This window comes from Dermacentor albipictus, chromosome 3 (assembly GCF_038994185.2).
Source record: "Dermacentor albipictus isolate Rhodes 1998 colony chromosome 3, USDA_Dalb.pri_finalv2, whole genome shotgun sequence".
In the NCBI taxonomy this organism is placed as follows: domain Eukaryota; kingdom Metazoa; phylum Arthropoda; class Arachnida; order Ixodida; family Ixodidae; genus Dermacentor; species Dermacentor albipictus.
The window spans coordinates 97,896,686-97,918,963 of record NC_091823.1 but is presented as its reverse complement, the minus strand read 5'-3'; the positions used below and the strand labels follow the sequence as shown (position 1 = coordinate 97,918,963).

The window sequence follows — 22,278 nt, the reverse complement described above, 5'->3', positions numbered from 1 at the left end:
CAAATCTCCCTGAACTGTCTACAGCAATCAGTACTGCACCCCCATTTTGTTTAGATATACTGAAGTCTCCGTCACTGCGGAAGACGTATTGTGCTGCAAAAAAGTATGAAGAGGAAATTTCACTGCAGAGCCGAGTTCGAAAAAAAAAGGAAAAGAAGGTGAAATGACCTTGGTGGAAAACTTCATGTGCATTGCTACTAAGGCCGCGAGCGTTTTGGTAAAAAGTATTCAAATTACACACTACTTTGATCTTTGGGTGTTATCTCAAAAGCCTGAAGCATGTCATCGTGTAGCACTCTACTAGTCGAGTTGGACAGGCGTCCCATTTGCCACATTGATGCGCTGGTCTACCACTGTTGGATTATCGTAATTCCCTTTATTTTTGCTGCTGACGTAATTGCGCCGACCTTCAGTTTCTTTTCAAACACCTTCCAGGTAGCCTCGCCTGCCCCGAACTCCTTACTAGTGTCCTGTTTCGGATTCCGCGCAAGGTTACCAGAGGACATAGACCTTTCCATGTTCATGCCTGTCATCGCCAACACTCAACCATCCGCAGAATACATTTTTATAACGCTTATTTTTATAACGTTGACATTTTTCATAACTCGCTGTCATTGTTTATTGCCAAGCTTTGCGTTCTTGCGTCATAGTTTGACTGATTGTGCAACTGCCTTTCTCCTCCTTTTTCTTTTAAATTCACCTTTCGCCTTGCTGTGTGTACACTCCACTTTTCAAGATTGCCCTTTTTGTTGATTTTTTTCTAATGTACCCGTGTGCAGGCACTTAGACTTCATGGTTGTTACTGGTCATGGTGAGTAGATTATTATTATTATTATTATTATTATTATTATTATTATTATTATTATTATTATTACAGCAGCAATGAACACTTTAATTCAATGTCTGGTATGACGCGAGATTAGGGGTATCATTTTCCAAAGTGTGAATCGAAATACATGGGCGTTCCAATTAATTTTGTGTTTAGCCAAAAACGTTTTGTTGAATGAGTAAGTGTAACCACACGGCATTTCCACGGTGAGTTTGATGACAGATATCTCCAAACTTGTGTCATTCTGGAAATTGTTCCCATTGCAAACGCCTTCTGAACTCACCAGTTACAATTCTTAAATTTCAATATAAAGTATATAATTGAGATCTTAATTAGGAAATATTTCTCAACTATTTGAATATGTGTTGCCGGTTATCGTGGAAGTAATGTCCTCCGTTCTGAATAATCCAGCTCAAGGATTAGATCTATGGGATCTGCAACAGGATATTTTTAAAAATTCTGTAAAGACATATAAATGATCACTCCGCATAACAGCTTTAGCACTTTTGAAAGACATGATTTAAATGCAATGCACGCTGCCTCGTAGCATGCTAACTGCGAAGAGGCATATGCTTTTCTGACCACGAAAAAAAACTCAAGTATTCTGAATGTGAGTCCCATTGCGATAGCATCCACTCTAAGCCGACATATTTCATTATACCATCATGGCTTACACAGCAAATACGAATGCGTCTTCTTGCCTTGGATCGAAATATTTCAGCAGAAAAATCGATACGAATATATGAATTCTAAGTAGTTACGGCTGTCGTCCTTATTATCTGGGGATCGTCGGCGTCCAGCCAATGCTTTTAGAGGAATGACAATTGGATTTGAATCGACCAAAATGCTGCTCCCCTGCCTTAAAGGGAAGTTTGAAGTTATGTTCACATAACGAGGACGAGCACATCATCGACCACGGTTCTGAGACCAACTTCCTCTACTGCATTTTTTCAGTTGTGACTGCACTGAGCAATACCTGTGTCGACGGGAAGCTTCGTATTGAGCTGCCACAGGTGCTTTCTCGTACTTTAGGGGGAGGAGAAACAAAAGCTGGATCTATGTTGCACGTACCGCATAAACAGGGGAGAGAACATGAGATATGAAACCCTCTTTGCGCCTGAAGCGTTGTGCCAAAATCGAAGGCGGCTATATGAAGGGTTCGGTGACATGCACACAAATATATTAACTATTTGCCAACCATCTTGCCATGTAATAGTTCCCTCGGCGGTTCTTCTGAGATCACCGAAGATAACCAGCATTGGGTTTGGGCGCCACCGAAAGTTGGTGATTCCCCGTACCCCAGAGAGGACTGCAGGTTCTTATGTCTCAACACGGCAAAGGGAATTCCTTAGGTGTTTCCCACGAGGCACACCCCCTTCCCCTCCCGTCCAGATGTCGACGCAGCACGATGGGTAAACAGAGAAGATCCCCCCCCCCCATGTGACAAGGCCACCGGATTCTGCAGACGCGATAACAAGCGTGAAGGGTCGCTGCAATGTGAGCGTCACTAAGAGCCCGCTAACTGAAAGGGCCAAACGTCAAGGACTACCATGAGAACGGCATCGGCTTGAGTTTCCACGATTGTGGCGTGCTTGCCTCGTATATGGAGGCGAAGGTGCAACATAAGTAGCCGAGTCCCGCGGTACGGCGCGACAACATGGGAGGGATATTGCGAACGCTTCGACGATTATGATTAGCCGAGATACAGTCATCAGATTCCCTGCTCCCGTCGTCTGGGCAATGCGACTGTTTTAAAAGCGTACACCTTAGGTGCAGTCAGAAGCAGGCTGACGTGTCCTGATGTAAGCTCAGGCGTTCAATGTGCTCATATGTGGAGTGGGCTTCCGTATCTGGAGCCAGTGTAAATAATGCAAAATAAGCCTTTTTCCTTCGCTCTTTCCCCAGGACGTACTCATCACTTGGCCTGGAGGATTCCTGGTCTAAACGCTAGCTCGAGCCACAACAAGGTGTCCTCCTCGAGACATGAACTGTGTCTCTAATAACAGGTACCTCTGTCCTACATCTATTTGCTAGCTCAAAGTTTTCCTTGTCCTTGAGCATAACTAGACCAGCTCTAAAACATGGCCGCGGACTTGAATATCACTCGAACGTGGTTATCAGTGTACGCAGCCAGCACAGGTCGTGACACACTTTCTTTCTATCTCATATTTTTTTCATGTATGAGAGCGCACCAAGATTTCACATTCGATTTGCATGACATTTTGCAAATGACGTGCTTGTTGGTATTTAAAAATGGAAATATTAAGGTTATCATAAGTATGCTATCAAGATATGACGATATAGACAAAGCCGGATGTATACTTATTGGAGGTTGAGCTTATCGTTATGCATAGAACCGGAAGTTGTGGCACTGAATTATGACCTTGACGCTTTCAACGCTCCTAAAAACCTTCTTTACAGATTATATGGTGGTCACCGCAGAATGTGTTTTTCGTTAGCCTGATCGAGTAAAAAACAATCTAATAATATTTTGGCTGTACAAAAAAGCGATATGTCGTTTTAGGTAAAATTAGCAGACCACTGGGAAACTTTCAGTGGAGTAGTATTTTTCGTTCTTGTATTTGCGTAACAGTAAATTTCTTTTCTTTTTTCATTAGTAATATTCAGTGCGTCGCCTGATCGCTTATCTATGTTTCAAAGTAATATTGGACGTAATACCAAGAGTTGTGCCAGTTTCCGGGCGTCGTCGCCTAATTCAGCCAATGAAAGACGCAGTTAATCTTTGCATAAAAGCTTGTCACCAAGTAATGCGAAGATGTAAATAAAACGTACGAAAACTGACGCACCAGGCACGAGGCTTTAACCACAAGCATCCGCCAAACTCACTTCTCCGTTGCGTAGGTTCCTCTTCCGAGCCATGTAGCTTACGAAGTGCTTCTATTTTATTTTAGCTGCCATTCTGCTGTCTGAGTAAAACGATGTCACTATCCACTTTGCGGATGAGCACTCTCTGGGATGGCTTACAGCACCTTCCATGTTGACATTTCCTATTGTTTGGTGGCTGACTGTCAAGGCACCCTAATGGATTCCCAGTTCTTTCGGAGCCAGCGCGCTTGACACCAAAGCCACGGCGTATTATTAATCGGTGACGATGATTCATGTCACACACACAATCTCCGCAAACACTAACGGGAGTAGGACTCACGCAACGTACACTTGTGAAAATATTGAATGACATTGTACAATTGGCAAAGTTTATACTAAAGGGGCCCTTCTTGCCCTTCTTGTTAAATTATATGTTGGTTGACAGTCTGGGTGAAGTTGTAGTCTAGGGTTAAATTAATGTAATCTAACGACACTCGACAGATAGAGGTTAGCTTTGCCCAGTCAGTGTGTGGAAAATTAAGATCCCCTAATAGATAAATGATATCCGCTGCACAGGCCTTGATTGTAGTAGCAATACTGTTGCGAAGATCGGTGGCAAAGGTTTGATGTGAATCAGGAGGACGGTAACAGGCACCAATGAATACCTTCGTAGAACGGGTTAGACAGGCGGCCCAAACAATCTCGAGGTTCGAGTATGAGCTAACGTAATAAGCTGTAATGACTCTCTTAGCCGCAAGAATGACGCCAACACCTCGCCTGTCAAGGCGGTCATGCCGGTATATATTATAAGTGCTGACGAAGGAAAACATTTCGTAATCAGAAATATCTGGATGCAGCCAGGTTTCGGTGAGAATGAGCGTGTCAGAATCGGCATCTGCAAGGAAGCAAGAAACCATTTCATGTTTGGATATTACGCTTCGGATGTTAGTAAACGATGGTGATATTGGTGTGATAATGAGAGACGATCGCGATTCTTGACGGTCGTGAGTGCATGCGCGCCTCTCATGCTATCTATTCCACCGCACAACAGTTTGTGTTGCAATATCACAGACATATGTCGTTGAACTAATACGCAGCCTATCAACAGATAACCTATACGGCTATATGTGTAAGTACTATATATATATATATATATATATATATATATATATATATATATATAGGCAAGTATCTGTGAGACAGGCAAGAGGAGAAGTATTTTCATGCGCGAATACATCACACATGAGTAATCTCAATCGCTGTCTCGTGATCTCATTCGCATTCGCATAAAAAACGCCCTAAGCCCTTATTTTATTTTACGTCAGCGTAGAGGCACATCTAGCTACGATCTATATAGGTATATTAACTAACGAAAGAGACACTAGAAGGAGAGCAGCTTCGGGACAAACTAAGAACAACAGCCTCTGCATAGGCATGTAGGTTGCAGGGAGGCTACATCTTTCCATAGGATTTCTTTTGCTGCCCTTTGAAGACATTGTAGGCCCCCAGAAAAGTGAGACGGATAATAGAAGGTGGTTCTTCGCAAACACGGAATTCATTTTGTGACGAGCTTGCGTGTTCCGGAGGCGCAAATAATATCGTATTTTGCAAAAATATTGGAACATTGTGGCATGGGCCCAATGGCACTGTGCTTACAGAATTAATATTTGCATGTGCGAGGGGGGGGGGGTAATTTTTCAGCTCAGATGTAGCTATAGGCATAAGAGGGGGAAAAAGTCAACAGTGGTGAAAAATTCATTAACGCTGGGGCAGGTTTTGAACAAGAGAACAAGGTATCTTTGTCTTTTTGTGCGCTGGAGTGGTTTGTGTGCCGAATAAATTATTTATGACAGTAGTAATTCTTGTTGTGTCTCTACAGTCACGCTAGTGCTCGCCTCTGCAAACCTATCTCCCACCCCCCCTCTCCGTATTTTTACCGCTCTGACTCTCAGTGTAAGAAAGTGTAAAACGAAAGTGTTGCGTTTTAGTTACTAATTTCAGTCGCGGTAACGCAATTTTAAACCTCACCAGTTTGATGATATCAGCGCAGGAAGCCATGAAAAACAAAAGAAACCCGCAGTTTTCTAGGTTCGAGCTATTTCTTAGTTTGCATTGACCTACTGAGTTATTGGCATGCAAAACGACCTATAATGACCGGTCACTTCATTTGGGAATTGCTTGTATAGAATGCATTAAGCTGCTCGCAATGAAACTGCGCATTTGGTTGTTTCTCGTTACTGCAGGTGCGAACGAATTCGAGACATCAACGTAAAAAAATAAACTAAACGATGTTTCGTCTTCCGAGATCGATATTGTACATATTGTTTTGTTCGTAATCTAAAAAGGCTTTAAAACCAGCGGCCGTGCTTTCGGCATTTTCATGGCAGCGGAACATCTCGTTTGGCAATTTAAGAATGGTAGTGGCGTATTTGCCGCACCAAAGCTATAAATATATAACGGGACAACAATCCCTGCCTTTCTAGTGAGCCAGCGATTGTATTGAGGATTGTGGAAGATAACGGCATGTGCGCTCAATCGTCGTCAGTGAATGGACCTGGTTGGAAATTTCCAGACGCCTAAATGTGCGGCGAATCAGACGAATGGCTCTTGAAGACCAAGACACATTTTATGCCAAGTCCAAATGGCCTTGCACGTTATCCTTAGAAATGGACGCCTCCGCGTTAAAGGCTAGAATGGTGGTGATGCAGGCACATGTGCCGCATGTCCTTTTTTTTTTTCTGGCAAAAATCATGACCATATAGTAAGGGGGTCTACTAAAACACGTCGAAAAATAAGTGCACGATGCACAGGAATGCAATATTAGTTGTCAGAGAGAAAATTCAAGATGTGCACTAGATACGAGAGAACCGCTTTGAGGAATTAACAATAAAATATCCAGCCTTTCCGGCGCCGCACATTTGACACTACTGTGTCATGGTCCTCTCTAGCGAGAGGACCATCATGGGAATCTTTTGCCAATATTTTTCTTGGTCCTCAAATATCTTTGCATTCATTTTATTAATTTTGCTTCCACTTCTGCTCCCCAACGCCTAGATGAACGCCTGATGTATCGCAGTTAGGATCAGCATTCAGAGGGCTAATACTTTCCATGTTCAATTTCTGCCGTTCGTCGAACAGTTGATCAATGAAGGTGCCGGGAATTTTCATTCACAATGATGTCTCCCGATTGGTCTCGAAGTGTGGAGCAGGGGAACGCTGCCAGAAGCTTGCTAATATACCATTTGTCACTAACTTGGAGAATATGCGAAGTAAGATTAGGTATATACAAGCAAATACAACATGTGTCAGCGGACCAGTTTTATTAACCACAAATTACGGGCTGTTTGAATCGAACACTGAGTAGAAAGTGGCTAATTAAAATTAATTGCTAAAAGATTTGTGTGAAAATATCTTCATATATGCAAGGCTTTGTACATGTCTCACCGTACACTACAAGTTCAATCAATTTTCAGCACACATTACTCAACTGAAGATGCGAGCCGTTACATGCCCGATATAAAATGCTTTGACAGAATTTATTGATTAGGCGAAGGAAATGTCTTCAGGCACCCTGCCAATCTTTTAATTGGAAAAGTGCACCAAGTACCAGTAGGGGAAACCAGCGCATGTAAAGTACTAGGAGTCAGTGCACAAGGCCGAAACTTACTTATTGGATATAGAAGAAAATCAGCGCGACTCAGTTTGCAAGCTTAAAATGTACGCCTCGAAGATTTTTCACGTGGTATCGAAGGAGGCAGTAAGAAAGCGCAAATACCAAGATATAATCTGCTGTTGCGATAACGATTTTTTTTTCTTCTTATTCCAGACGTCGCAAGCAGGAAGCTGAGATAATGAGAATTCTTTCAACAGCGTGGTCGCTTAGGATGTGTGATTGGTAGGAGCCGCTAAAATAAACGCTACTGGAATACAATGGGCAGCGTTAAGAGGCCGGGCGTTTAGGGAGGCCATTTGAAGGGAGTGCTGGTCGTGATAGAACAAAAGAAGGCCCCGCCAACGGTACAGACACTGCTAGCCCTAATAAGATGCACTTCTACGGGAGAAATAGGCTAATTGCGTGGTCATTAAGGATGTCGCAGGCGGCGCGAATTCTCGCCTTGCTAATGCGAGCTGTGTTCTCCCTTCAACGTTCTCTCAATTTCCCCTGCATTTTTTCCCTTCCTTTGTTTCAAAAGAATCGAAACGCGCCGGTTGCATAAATAGGGGAGCGCTAGCGATGGCATCGAAGCGGCAAGGCTTGGATCATCACAGCTAGGTGATCGCCCTTCGCTCCCAATGGCACAAGCATCCCGCTTCTTCACATGTCGCAGCCACCTTCGCAGAGATAGATCGCAAGTGAAACGTTGCCTGCTTGGTTTCTTTTCAAGAGCTAGGACTGTTGGCGGAGAATGAGTGTCTGAAGTGTTGCACACAATGGCGCCCCCCATAAAAAAATATCCTAATCAAGGGGCTCATTCCGATTGAATCGCGTCCATCTGTTTACGTCAGCTTCACAGAGGCGCATAAATCGTTTGCCTGGCATTCTTAGGGAGAGTGCAACTGACTCCGCATCATTCAAAGCGCTCTAGGGCTTAATCATGGGGAAAAACGCTGGCGTCCTTTCCTGCATATTTAATTATCCGTATGTGTCTGCTCTGGCCGTTATTTATTTTGAGAGGATCCCCAGTATTCAAAAACTCGTTTGCCCCTGCCGCAGCAGACTGGTTTCATAAGCGGAGTCCGAAGGCGCACTTCGCATTACGCATGCAATCTGTGCTTGTGCTTCAACTTTGCTCTGAGTGGCTTGATGACTGCGAATGCTGTCTGCACACTGTGAGAGGTAACGGCACTTTGTTCCCTCGAAAGATCGCCCGCAGCGATTGTGCATTGCCACTCCTGAACGAAAATGAGTTTCGCTAAAAGCGTCTGCGAAATCTGTGTGCACCCGTGATTCAGAGGCATATAGATTGTTCTCAACTTATAGGCAACCATCAGGTAGAATAATTATGGTAGCGGTTATACGAATATAATTTGAACACAAACACTGGGCGGTATAAAACATACATTTGCCTTAGATGCCAGCATTAGGTACGCTTTGACCACGTTGTATCAGTATTGGATTGTATTAGGTAAGATGTGAATCTGAATCCACATTTCGATCCTTTACACTATACTTACAATACTTACAAACTTTACAATCGATGAAAATTAGAGGGTGTGACGCAAGATATTGACATTGATGAAAAAAACGCGAAGTAACTTTTTATTTGTTGTTGTTAGGTGGAATATTGCAACTGAGGAACTGAAGTCAAAAACGTTTAAACGCTATACCTTTTTGCTGGAAGCACTGTGCTTGAACCAGTTTCGAGAAACACTGCGAGACATTAAACTACTCTGTCGGTTAACATTATTCAGTTTCGCACAGTGCTGAAACGTATCTAGAACAGCAACGTATTTCGCCGCACATTTTCAGTACTTTGAATAAACTTTACCAGCATTGATAAAGTCATTGCTAAATACTCGCATTGACTTTCAGTAATAAAATTTGAAGCCCAGAATGCAGACGCGAAACACGGGGTCAAGCACTTATTGGACCTGATCTTATTGCCGTAGTAACAGAGCCACCGCCGTAACACACAGCCTTACGGGTCGGAAGGCTTTTTGAAGTCTTGCTACATAAAGGCACTAGCCCCGATTATTCCGTGGAACCTCTGTCACATTTCTGCGTAGTTCGTCACCAGAAATGATCTGCATACCTTGAGTCAGAAAAACATGGCTACCCATATAGAGAGTGTGCAGTGGGAGTATGACTACAGCCTGTGCACCCCAGGCTAACCTCCGCCCCCCTCTCCCCCCCCTGCGACTGCGCCCCCACATACCGTACCGGTAAAATAGTTCCTTAAGCATTCATCAGTGCTACGAATGAGCTACCATGTAAAACATATTTGTTGTAGTTAGGCAAACTTAAATGAGTTTCGTATTCACTCTGAGATCAGTGGCCTAGTACGCTGCAACCTGTACACAACTGGTCAAAAGCTTGCAGTGAAAACTGTTTACTTTCTACCTCATGCATAGCAACCAGAAAGGAGAGCACGGCATAAGATATCCCCTAGTTCTGTGTGCCTGGAATTGCCGGGTACGCTTCGGGCAAAACTCTTTACAGCGTGTAAATAAATTATTGACTGAACTATGGAGCACTATGAACAAACTATGAACGCCGACACGTGCCACTGCTTCCTTACTGAAGGTATTACTTTTTACGCTAGGTCAACGTGTTTTCAATACTGCTATTAGGTTCTCGTACACATGGTTTTCCAGGACGTAACCTTTTTATATATTAACCGATAGCCTCAAAGGCTAGTCGGTGTTCCTAGTTGGTACAAAAATTGCGCTTGTACGTTAGGTGCTTCAAGCGTTTTTAAGGTGTTGAAATAAACATTCATAAAAATAGAGGCGGCGATATTGTGTATGTCGCCCTCAGGTGGGTGGCTTCATTAGTGCCGTATGCCATGGCCCTGGGCTGTCCGCTTTGCTCAGTCGATTAGTCGTCGCTGGTCCTCCGGCTCAGCGCTAGTCACCAGGACCTCCCACGGCTCTATAAATGGCGATCTATTTCTTGGTACCTCCATGACCCCATTGCCCTCTCCCCAACCCTGTGATAGAGCGTATCGGGTATTCCGCAGAATAGCCAGCTGTATTCATATAGCGTGGGACGTATCTTGTGCATCAATGTGGCACGTGCGAATAAATTTGTTTAGAGTATTCGTGGGTGCACGGCTTCCTCCCTACTTAGCGTGGGATGGAATGGTGGGTATTTCCTGAAGAAACGTTTTGAGTTTTTGAAACCGACGGTACTGTTGCCTACTTCCGCACACTGGCCATACTATCGTTACTGCTGCAGTTTTTCTTCTTATCGTTCCCCCCTGCTTTCCCCCCTGAATGCCCGCGGTAGTCTCTTGCGCTTATCGAATGGTAGCGCCTCTCTTTGTATGCGTACATTGAATGCGCGGTACATTGCTTTTGCCGTACAACCAGCGCATTTGTGACACGAGCGATGGTTGGCATACGCATCGATACACTGTACTCGTACTCGCTCCACACTGATATTGAAGACGTGCGATACAGCTTCTGTGCAGCGACAAAACTTGATTGGACGTGGGTATGAACGGTGATGTATGCCGGTGACCTCGCACTGACGGGAACACATAGAGACAGAAGTGGTGGGTTAACGTGAACATCTCAACAACTGACAGTTACCGAGAGTTGGTGCATTGAAAAAGAAGGTTAAACGAAAGATTACACGGTTCTACTAAAACGGAAGCATTGTGATTTTAATTCAAAGGCTGCTGTTGATTTTCCTTTTCCTAGATGAGCACCCAATCAGTGATGTCTGGAGCATGTTTCCTACAAAACCCCTTTCCAGCAGTGTAGAGAGATTAATGCACTTCTGTCCTTATCGCCTACGGTACCGCACATTGTGGGATTCGTATTTTTGGCGGATGTGGAACTACTTGCTTTCCAATATTGCAAATATTTCTTTTTGCATGGACGTGAGTGTTATCATGGGTGGTTATCAATCTGTATCGAGTCAACGTAAATGATAACATGAGCAAGTGTGGCATGTATGACTGGATGCGAGTATGAGCGCAATAATGCAGCGGTATAAAAGCTAGTTTTGTCTTTCACAGTACTGCTACTGTGTTCTTTAACGTCACTACCACGTGACAATATACTGTTGGTCACGACCAAGAGTAATATTCGAGATCCATGGTGGGAAGACAGTCGGAGGACAGCTCCCACGCAATGCTGTGTGACGCTAATGTTCCCGTAACGAGCTCCCCTCCTCAGAGAAGAAGCGCTACGACACAAAGAAAGAGTTGCCACTGCCAGGGAGGCCGACACGACGCGAAGGACTTGTCGACGTTTTCCAGAAGGAAGCGGCCATAAACCACTGCCTTCCCTCTACTGACAAGCAGCGGATAAGAGGAGTTGAGTGTAAAAGATCTCTCCTATTTCCTATGGCCAGATTCTATCTACGCCGCTGTGCCATATGGATCTTGGGGAGGGGTCACCGGTCTGATATTCCGTTTGCGACAGTGTTATATGTGATTCTTCATTGGCTGTCCTCTTGGTGGGTGGCGACCTCTGTGTGATTCGCTACCGCCAGGAGAAATTGTTTGAACAGAGGTATTATAGGGACGTTGCAGAGAACGAAGAAGGTCTCTAGGCCATGGAAAAGATGCATCCAGATGCTAGTTGCTAAACAGTTGATTTTTTTCTGTTTTTAATATTCAACGATTTCAATAGATTTTGTTCGAGTGCCAGTAAACCTGTTCGTTTTCAATTTCCCAACTTCCAAGCTTCTGATTTCTTCAGCCGTAAGCCTCCGCCAAGCTACCATATGGAGCCGGGTTCGAGACATCACCTAACACCACAAGAAATGGAGATGAGTGGGGACATGCGAAGCTACAAGAGGCAACAATGGTGCGGCCAGCTGGAGAGCAGCTGTCTCGACACATCAATCACGTGTGGGTAAGTGCTCGGCTTTTCCTTTGATGTGAACTATGTTCTGAAAGAAGGTTAGCGTTTAGAACTGGTCGATAACTCTGCTGAAAGCCTAGAGGTTAGGTGCTTTCGGATTGTTATTTTGGAAGTAGCAGGCACTCGAAAAGATAATCGGATTGTAGAGGCTGCAGAAGCCGGACCTGTTGCTGTTGTGCGAGGAAGTGGGGATTGGTACAATGGGTTTGGCACGAAAACCTATGATCAGACAGGCAGTCATTGATTTGTGGGCCGATTTTCGAGCTCAGTGAAACATGGAGCCTCGTCAAACTAAAAAATTGAATCGCAGCTAAGACAGCAGCAAAAGCAGGAAAGGGAGAAAGAAAAACAGCAGCAAGAGGGGGGGAAAGGAGAAAGGAAGGCGGCAGCGAAAGCGACAAATGGAGGAAAAAAGACAGAAGTATGAGGCAAAAAGGGTGGACGCGAGATTGAACTCTGAAGGTTGGAACTTGAGTAATAGGTGGGCGATCGTCCGCAGGAAGCGGTACCTCCTCTCAACAAGGAGGCAGAGTTCAAAATGTCTAGGTGCATGCAACCATGTGTGGTATGAGCAGATATTGTTCTGTATCTTAGAAATTTTGAACGAACGTGCGATAAACTGTCGTTTGAGCGAGAAACATCGTCTGAGAGGCTACTGACGGTTCGGCCCTGCGAGGCAGCAGAGGTTGTTGCGCTGATCAGCTAGGAGGCTGCGGACAACTACGAGAGGGTCAAGGCTTGCCTTCTGAGAAAGTAGAGACTTAGTGCAGAAGCGTTTAGACAAAACTTTGGGGGCACCAAGCAGTCGAGGAATGAAAGCTATCCCGGATTCTTTTTTTTACAATTTAAGAGTAAACTTAGCCGAAAGGTTAAAAGGCACTGAGCCCTATTGTGAAAGGAACGCTGTAGTGGAGAGAACTCTGTTAGATCAGTTTTGCAACTGTCTCCCAGAGCAAGAAAAGAATTGGTTACAGGACCGGGGCGACGTACATTTTGTGGCAAAATCGGCCGAACTTGTCGAGGAGTACGTATCGTACCGACAGCTTAGCAGCAACCTAGGTGTTCAAAGGGCCTACCATTCGAAAACAAGTGCAAATAACCGTTATCTAAAGCACCCTTCGCGCCCTGGACTTGAGAGAGAGGAAGAAAAGGTCCCTTCAGGTAAAAAGAAAGCAAAGGACTACAGTGAACCAAGTGAAAAAGTGACCAATACACAAAAGACAAACAACACTTTTGAAACTAGGAAACCTTCACTTCCTACAAATGCAATGAGCAGGGTCACACGGCGTTAAACTGCACAAAGGAAAGGGTTGCGTTTTCATATGTCAGTGAGTGGGAATAAAACATTAAGTTGTTTTAGCGTGACATGCATGACGTGGTAGTAAACGGGAAACCGTGCAGAGCACGGCACGACTAGGGGGCAACAATGGAGGTTGCTTATTCATCGTATATGTCACCATCCGGCTACTCAGGCCAATGTGCATGGATCCACCAGGTGGTGGAATAACATAGGGGGTGCTTGCCAATCGCGACAATGGTCATCGAGGGCCTTTTCGGTAAGCTAACAACACAACCTGCCATTTCAGTAAAGCTCTCTAAATGTTATTCGCACTTCTTCTCAAACAAATCAAATATTTATTCGCGAGAAAGGGGCATCATTTTTGGTGACCGGGCTGTTCAAGCATTAACCTGACCAAAGGCGCGAGAATTGCCAGCTCAACCTACTTCCGAGTTTTACATTATGGAGGGAACGACCCATAGGACTGTGGCGGAAACGGTTGAGCACACTGCAGACCACCGCGATGACGAGACACCAGAGACCGGTCAGCGGGATAATCAGTCTCGCGAACTGCAGAACTAGGTTGCCCTTGAGAATGCGTTATTGCCGCCACTCTCAAGTAGTTTAGCTACACTTCTAAGTGGAAATAGAGGAGAGTTGCCTACTGGGCAGGTGGAAGACAACTTGGTTTGCCTAAGTGAAGGGGGAAGTAGCGTTCAAGAATTGCTGAAGAGGACTGAGCAGAGAGAGGAAGTAAAGGAGTCCCAGCTGTCTGATCGCAGCGAAATTATAGCAAAGTTTGATTAATGCTTCGTGGACAGACCGGGTAGAACTGATTTGACTGAGCACGGCACTGACCTGATGTGTGGGGAGTTAGTGCATTTAAAGTGTTATCGATTCTTTCCTAGGCAGAGAGAAATCCTTGACAGAGAAGTGAAGCGCATGCTCGAATTAGGAGTAATCAAGCACTCCGAGAGTGAATGCGCTTTACCTACGATCTTCGTGGCACCTCCGCGTAAAGACCCACAGCCCGTAGCAGACTTTCGTAAATTAAATGCTCTCACCAAGGATCAAGTGTATCATATTCCAAATGTTGAGGAGAGGGTCGAACATTTGAGCCTAGCAACCTATATGTGACTACGCTAGACTTTACTCGAGAGTACTGGCAAGTACTGCTCACTGAACGAGCCAGCAGAAACGCATAATTGATCCGCCGTGGTTGCTCAGTGGCAATGGTGTTGGGAGTTGGGTGTTGGAAAATTTCTGGAGTCCTCTACTACGACACGACTCATAATCAGAAAGTGGTTTTTGCACGTAAAACACAATAATTTTGATTTTTTTAAACGCTTCATTCGTCACGCCAACAGGCCGCTATGCACCTAATGATGAGCTTTGGAGTCAAAAATGCTTCCCTTTTGTTTTTCACGTCTTATAAATAGTGTTCTAAAGGGTTGTGAAGCATTTGCTGTGCCCTATTTCGATGGCATTGCGGTTTGTCTCTGATTCATAAGCATTTCATTTGGTGCACCGTAGAGCGATGCTCAGTCGTATGCTTCAAGCTGGGCTCCGAATAAAGGCCGAAAAGTGTTGTCTTGCAAGGGCGGCCATGGACATCCTAGGTTACCACATGGGTCAAGGTGTTAGGAAACCTAGTGAAGCTAAGATTTAAGCGGCAGCAGACTATCCTCGGCCGAAAACTAAGATGAACATTAGGACATCTTTAGGGGTCACTGGGTAGTATAGTTCTTACATTCGGGTTTATCAATCTTTGGCAAGCCCCTGACTGATGCTCTCCGTGGGACAGAACCGATGAACGTTGTCTGAGATGAAAAGAAGGAAGCTTTCTTCTTAAGCCTGAAGGCTGTATTGATTAGCCATCCAGCATTCTGAGCTCCTGATTTTAACCGATAATTCACAGTCCAGCGTGATGCAAGTGATGCAGGTGCCATTCTCTGCCAGAGGGATGACGGCAGTAACGAACATCCCAAGCTTTATATGAGCCGTGAACTGAGCTCTCGTGAGATGGCATATTGCGCGTTGGAAAACAATGTGCTTTTATTGTACAGGCAATTCAGCACTTCCAATGCTACCTCGGGGGCACCAAATTCACCGTAAAGACGGACCATTGTCTCCTGGCCTGGCTGCAAACCGCGACATTAAAGAACAGTCGCCTCCTGTGGTGGAGCCTCATTCTCCACGAATATCATTCTGACATTTAGTACAAGGAGGGCCAAGTGAATAGAACTGCGGATGTACCTAGTCACTCACTTAGGTGGTCCGGGTTCGCTATTTATGATTACTCAAAATTGCTACTTGACTTTGATTTCGTAGTACGAATGTGTTTGCAGATGCGTAGCGTAGCACGTGTGGTTGATCAGCATGAGGGAGTAGAGAAAGTTTTGAGTGTGTGCATTGCGCGAACAGCTACTGAATAAAGATTGATCGTCATCCCTGTTTTAGTCTGGCTTGTTCAGAGGGGAATGAGTGCTGGCTTGGGCTGCTGGAAGAATCTGTTAGTCGTTATACCCCACAATGTGGCAATCGACGGTGAGTTTCTGGTACTCTTCTGTAGAACATGAAGTCGTATCTCCATGCAGCAGCGGTGGCTGCTACCCTCTGTGATTATTTTGGCGGGGCACGAGGCTGTTATGACTGCCGTAGACAACATGCTGTTGGTCACGCCCAAGAGTACACTGTGAGAGCCACGCGCAGAAGATAGTCGGAGGACAGTTCCCACGCGATGCGGGCTGCTGCTAATTTTCCCGTAACGAGCTCTCCTCGTCACAGAAGATGCACTACGACAGGAAGAATAAATTTTCACTATAGGGGAGGCTGAGATGACGCGAAGGACTCGTGGATGTTTTCCGCAAGAAAACGGCCCCGAACTGCTCCATGTCCTCTACTGAGAACATGCGGAGGAGAACAGTTGGCAGTAAAAGATCTCTCCCATTTCCATGGTCAGATCCTCTCTGCACCTTTGTGCCCGCTGGATCTTGAGGAGTGTGGGGGGATTTGCCGGCCTGATATGCTGTCTGCGACACTATTGTATGTGCTTCTTCATTGGCTGGTGATCTATGTGTAGCTGGCTACCACCAGGAGGAAGTGTTTTAACAGAGGTGTTACAGTGACGGCGCCGAGAAAAAGGAAAGGCTGTGTGCCACGGAAATGGCGCTAATCCAGACGCCCTTTGAAATACACTTGACTTTTTCTGTTTTCGCTATTCATCGAAGTAAATAAGTTTTGTTCGAATGCCACTAAACCTGTTGGTTTTCGATTTCCAACTTCCAAGCTACTGATTTCTTCAACCCGTAGCCTCCGCCACGTTACTATATGGAGCCGGGTTCGAAACATAACCTAGCGCCGCAACATCGTATACACCGGGACCGTTGACAATGTGCCTGTAACGTTAGGGTGGCAATTTATTTGTCTCCATCCAGTCACCTGAGGTCTTGAAATAATGTATATAATTTTGAAAGATTGGCGCATCTTGGAATCGAGGTCATAAATCATGTCAGTATAGTGAAACCTATGCACAACATGAGTGCATTTGTAGGCATCAAGCGCAGTGCACCCCACTACGTCCAAGTACACACTGTGATAATGATTGTGACGGTTTTGTTGTTTTTGTTGGTGCTGTTGCTGCTGCGCACACTCCTATTTATTTGCGAACCTCGGAAGGACGTAATGTGGCCTGCTAGACGAAATCTTCGCACCCTAACGGAAACCGACGTCTGGGTCTTGCTACCAGTGTGCTCATATTCTAGTTACGCGTCTTGCGTGTGTTGCAGGAGAGTGCCATTCCCATACTATAGACACCTATGCATGGAACTAAAAGAAAGTACATATATGCTCATTTGCCTTCTTTTTAAATCTTTTTTTGACAACTCTAGTTCTCCTGAAGGAAAAGATAGAAGTTTAGAGCTTCCCTCTTTTGGAGTTTCACGATTTTCACAACTTTCTTTTTCTATACAAACACGAAGGAAACATGACGTACATCGTGAACTTATCAACGCAGCTCATTAAAAAGTTGTCATAGCGTAGTGCCGTAAACGTTTATAAGCGGTTTCGTTTTTAGGAACGAAGCACGACGAGCGGCTGCCATTGTTAGCATCTGAAAACACTAATGAGGTTCTTCTGGATAGTCTATTCAGGGAAGCAAAGTCAGTACGGATTTGGACACCGATGAAATTAAAAAGGAAGATAGCAGACACACACAGCTTGTTTCGACATCTTAGTTTAGAGAAATTTCAACAGAAACGTATGAGATGAACTATTCCATGTGTTCCGTTTTCTTAAAAACTAAACAGCACATTTTGGGTTATCACGAAGCACGTGCAATATAAATGAAGTAGTTCGTACTGAGTGCAGCAGTTGAGTTTCTCAATTTTCGTGCTTCAATCCGCTGGGAGAATAAGACGAGAAAATATAGTTATTTTTCACGTACTTTTCTTACAGGCGTCTAGATGCTGCAGTATTTATTCCCAAGCAATTTCTGAAGTTGTGCTTTTAATTTATTTTCCATCGCATATTGGCAATCATTAGGAAAACAGAAATTATCATCCCATCTTAAAGCTTGGGTGGCAATGAAAACTTCGGTGAAGTTTTTGTAGAAATAATGAAAAATGAGTGGACAGAGTTGCGTAACTCTTACCGTCTCTAGTTTGACATCTTGGGAAATATTGCATCCGTCCGTGCTGCATTCTTTGGCCGGTTTTTAACGCACTGTAGTTTCCACCATTTATCTAGAGAGTGAAACATTGGGCTCTCTATCAGTGAAATATTCATCTAACCACTCATTTCGGTGTTACTCCCTAGCTCTCAAAGCATTTCTAATGAATGCGACCTTCCAACACGGCGCATCGCAGACGCCGTATATTAGAGTGCTCTCACTATACGACTACCCAACGATATGACCACCATGCGACAAGGCCATGGAGCGCCCGGCGTGTTCTCTGTTGCAAACACGTACTGTTAGTAGGCGCTTAAAATCAGAAAAACTCACCAAAGCTACCTCTGAGACAGCACCATAGTCGTCCCCTGTTCATCCATTTCGAAGTCAGTATTGCCCCTCCCTTCACTTGACTCTGTATTTGTAAATATTTTGTTGGGTCATCTATCGAGCAATCAACAAAAACTCCTGGCCACTTTGTTGATACGCTTCTTTAAAGAGTCCCATAAAACACTGTCATAGAAAGCCGAATCAAAAGTTCAAGGTTGCCGAAAATATAATAAAGCCACAAATGTACCATACTATAAATTCCTGCTATCTGTGGTTATGTTACTACGCAGTTTCGCGAAGTGACAGTGCACATTATCGGTAAAAATATCCCAATTGGGCGATGACCAATAAATTCAAGCTGCCCGCAGACACTGCAAGGCAGGCATCCGATAAAACATAGGAAGAGAAAGTAGGACGTCGTGTCCTACTCGATGCCGGAAATAGGACAGCCATCCTTGGAAGAGCGAAGCTAAGATCGAAGACTGAGGAACGGCAAACATTACTTCAACGTTTCTGCGGGACATTATGACCGCACGTGATCGCGATTTTTGCCGGAACTTGCCTGATTAACTTCCCGTTTCCGAAAGTAGTGTAAGAAGAAGCAAGAATAATGGCTTGGCTGTGCCGACGAGGTCAGGAATGGATAGATCGCTGTAGCAAGATGAACGCAAGAAAGGCCAGAGATGAATTGCTTTGTCAGAGACATTTTTCAAGGAAAGAAAAATGGCGGACCAATCTCTCAGGTTCAGGAAGAAGAACTGCATGGGTATCCGAGTGGCCTTCCTTTCTACACGAGCAGGAGATTATTTCTTCTTTATTCTGGAGACAGGCTTAGCGAAACACTTTGTGAACTGCCCACATTCATAGCCATGCAAAGTTGCTGCCTCACACGAGTCGACTGAGCTTAATTAAAAAGTCTACTTTATAGCGTTTATCGAGCGCTTTCGACTGCATCCTTTACGCAAAGGTATGTGTCTTTGTTGCTCGCAGTGTTTCATGCGGTTCTGAGTTTGTTTCGAGGTAGAAAAGAACCATGCGCAAACACCTGTTCAACAGAGAGGAAGTACCATTTGACAGTTAATATAGAAAACATAGAACACCTGTTTTCTACAAACTGCTCTGTTTTAGTTAAGAGGGCTGTATGCTGCAAAACCTGTGGTTTCGCGTTACATATACGATCACATTCGATGTATTTTTTCATTGACGTGGCGCAAAAGCAACGACCGCGTTCGTAGAGTTCAATTGTGCCTCAATGGAACAGGGAAAGTAGAGAAAACAGTGGATAAATATATTTCGTAGAAGCTTGTCTTACGCAGTGTACAAGCACCAACGCTCATATTTGGGAAATATACAGCGAGCATACAACGCTGTACCGTAACCGAAAATAGGCTATTTACTAGAATGTGCTGCCTTGGAGATCTCAGTCGGGTGAGTATTTCTTATGCAGAGCATGGGAGCCCGCATATTTGCCTGAAAGACCAAGTGTGATTTTATTCCACGGATTATAAATATCAACTCTATTTGGCTTCGTGTTTCTGAGGCAGTCCTATTATTGCTAAATGATGCATTTAACACAAACACCAGTTATATTCATCATCTCGGCGATAGCAAACCATAATTTCAAATAACTATTTCCTTTCTCTTGTTGCTTGAGAGAAGTAATGGACGCTTTTGCTTCGTGAAAATGCAAGCCATGATTCACAAAGTGGTACATTCATAAGTTGAAGAATCTAGATCATAGTCCTGGCACACACGAATATATAGACGAATATTTAGGCCATGAATATTTGCTAAAAATTGCTGAAAATCGAAAAAAATGAATAAAAAAATGAACATTTACAGCCTTGGAACACAGTAATGAAAAATGCTAAGAGAATTCTGTAAACGTCACATAATAGTCCGTCAAAAGCAAACAAAGTAGATTTAATACACATGGTTCTCAAATATAGAACTAATTTGTGAGTATGACGTTTTGAAAATATACGTAAGCCTCACAACGATTTCATGCAAGCTCCAAAGTTTATATGTAAAACTTGTGCTTTAGATGCTATAACATATGCAGTTTGTCGCGCTGTACTATATCATTTTGCTGCAGAGTTACGGATTTGTAAACTTTGTGTGTCATTTTTTATAGGTTAACCAATTTTAGGCGATTATTTTTAAAAATTTCAGGTGCCGTATGGAGTAACTACAATTTAACCTTTTCCATCAATTACAGCCCATTTCATTGAAATTGGTCTAGAGGTGGCTCTATCAATTTATTTCTACATTTAACGCGTATCTATAGAGGGCATCGAAGTGTGGCCCAAGCTAGAGCTTTCTCTTAATCTTATTATTGAAAATTGTTGTCAAGACGAAACATGAGTAGTCTGCATTAATATAGGACCCGTATCAAACAAATCTGGCCTTCTAGCTAGAAATGATTCAGAAGAATTTTGCTGATTTGATACTATCTATTTGCGACCGTACCACTAGTGTAATACAAATCAAATTAAGCCTCATCTAAAGAAATCTAGCAACACGATGTAAAACATCTCGTTTAAGACTTTTTATTATGATTATCATCACCCCGATTGTTGTAAGCAACTGATTTTTTACCGCACAGTACTTATCAAAAATTCTTAATCATGTTCATAAACTTGATTTTCTAATTCATATCTGCTATTGAAGTCTAAAGGTTAAGAACACCTCACACCACTAGCCTCTATTGAATATCGCAACTCATTCACGAATGTACTAGAGAATTTTTTTTTCATAAGACAATGTTTTGTAACTTGTTCTACTGCGTTTTTTACAGAGATAAATTTTACACAGTTATAAAGCGTGCTTCTGTTTTTGTCATGATAGTTGTGATCCTTTCTAGAATAATCATTATTGAAGCGTAGCGACATTTTGTTTCCATTTATAATACAATTGTTATCCATAATTCATTTAACCACTTACCTCTGTAAAGTGCTTTGAACTTGAGGGTATCTGAAAGAAACAAACAAAAAAGGAAATAAATAAATGAATACAGATTTTATGGACCAAGAATGACACCAAAGAGTAACATCAGCCCATTTTGCAGCTTCCTTGAAGAGCTGAGGTTCTGTGACAAACTTGGTCTGCCTTTTCGATAGCAGGCAACACTGCCATTGAAAGAATTCAGTGCCATTCCACTCTGTAAAGGTGGATGACTAGCGAAACTGCTCAGCACACGACACATAGGTGACGCAGAATATTGAACACAAGTACAAACTTTTTTTGTCCTAATCTCTGGTCATCGTGGCGATATAGGTACACTCAAACATTCACGCATCACTTCTGTTATTAATTAACAAGGTCGGCTCTCGTCGGATGACAACGAAAATGCATGCTGCTGGCCGAGCGCTGGCGAGGAGATAAAGAACACCCTGCCTCTTCCTCGCCGCCAGTCACGATGCAGCCAACCTTGTTCACCGAACGCACGCTTGAGAGCAGCACGTGGCCTTTTTCATATTTCGCGGACTTTCTTTGCAACCTGGAAAAAGGGACTACGTGAGACGTATCGTAAAGGAAACAACTCGAGCGGTGTTTTCTGAAAGTGCACTATAGATCTGCGTATCATACTTGGGGTCCTCAGTCAATAATTAAATAGTTGGGTAATTAAACTTAATTAGTGAGTTATGGGGAAAACAAAAAGATTGTCCGACTTACTATAGGCTACTGCGAATAGTATGCGCTCGGTTCCGTTCGGTTCCGTTTGCTTCCGACGCGCCTTTCATTTTTAAATCCTTGGCTCGAGTTATGAGGCACACCCTGTATGACACCCGTGTAAAAGCTATTATG

General features: G+C 43.8%; 1 protein-coding gene across 3 annotated transcripts in view; it reads right to left on the bottom strand.

The window, feature by feature from the left end:
* Window positions 1–22,278, bottom strand: part of LOC139057872 (uncharacterized) — a 328,200-nt gene that overhangs the window by 104,471 nt on the left and 201,451 nt on the right. For all 3 annotated transcript variants that reach the window (XR_011513059.1, XR_011513060.1, XM_070536637.1), the window contains exon 2: window positions 21,415–21,444. Coding sequence is in view for 1 of the 3 variants with exons in the window: in XM_070536637.1 (XP_070392738.1) it covers window positions 21,415–21,444 (30 nt within the window). In the remaining 2 variants the exon portion in view is untranslated. The remainder of the gene's footprint in view (window positions 1–21,414; window positions 21,445–22,278) is intronic.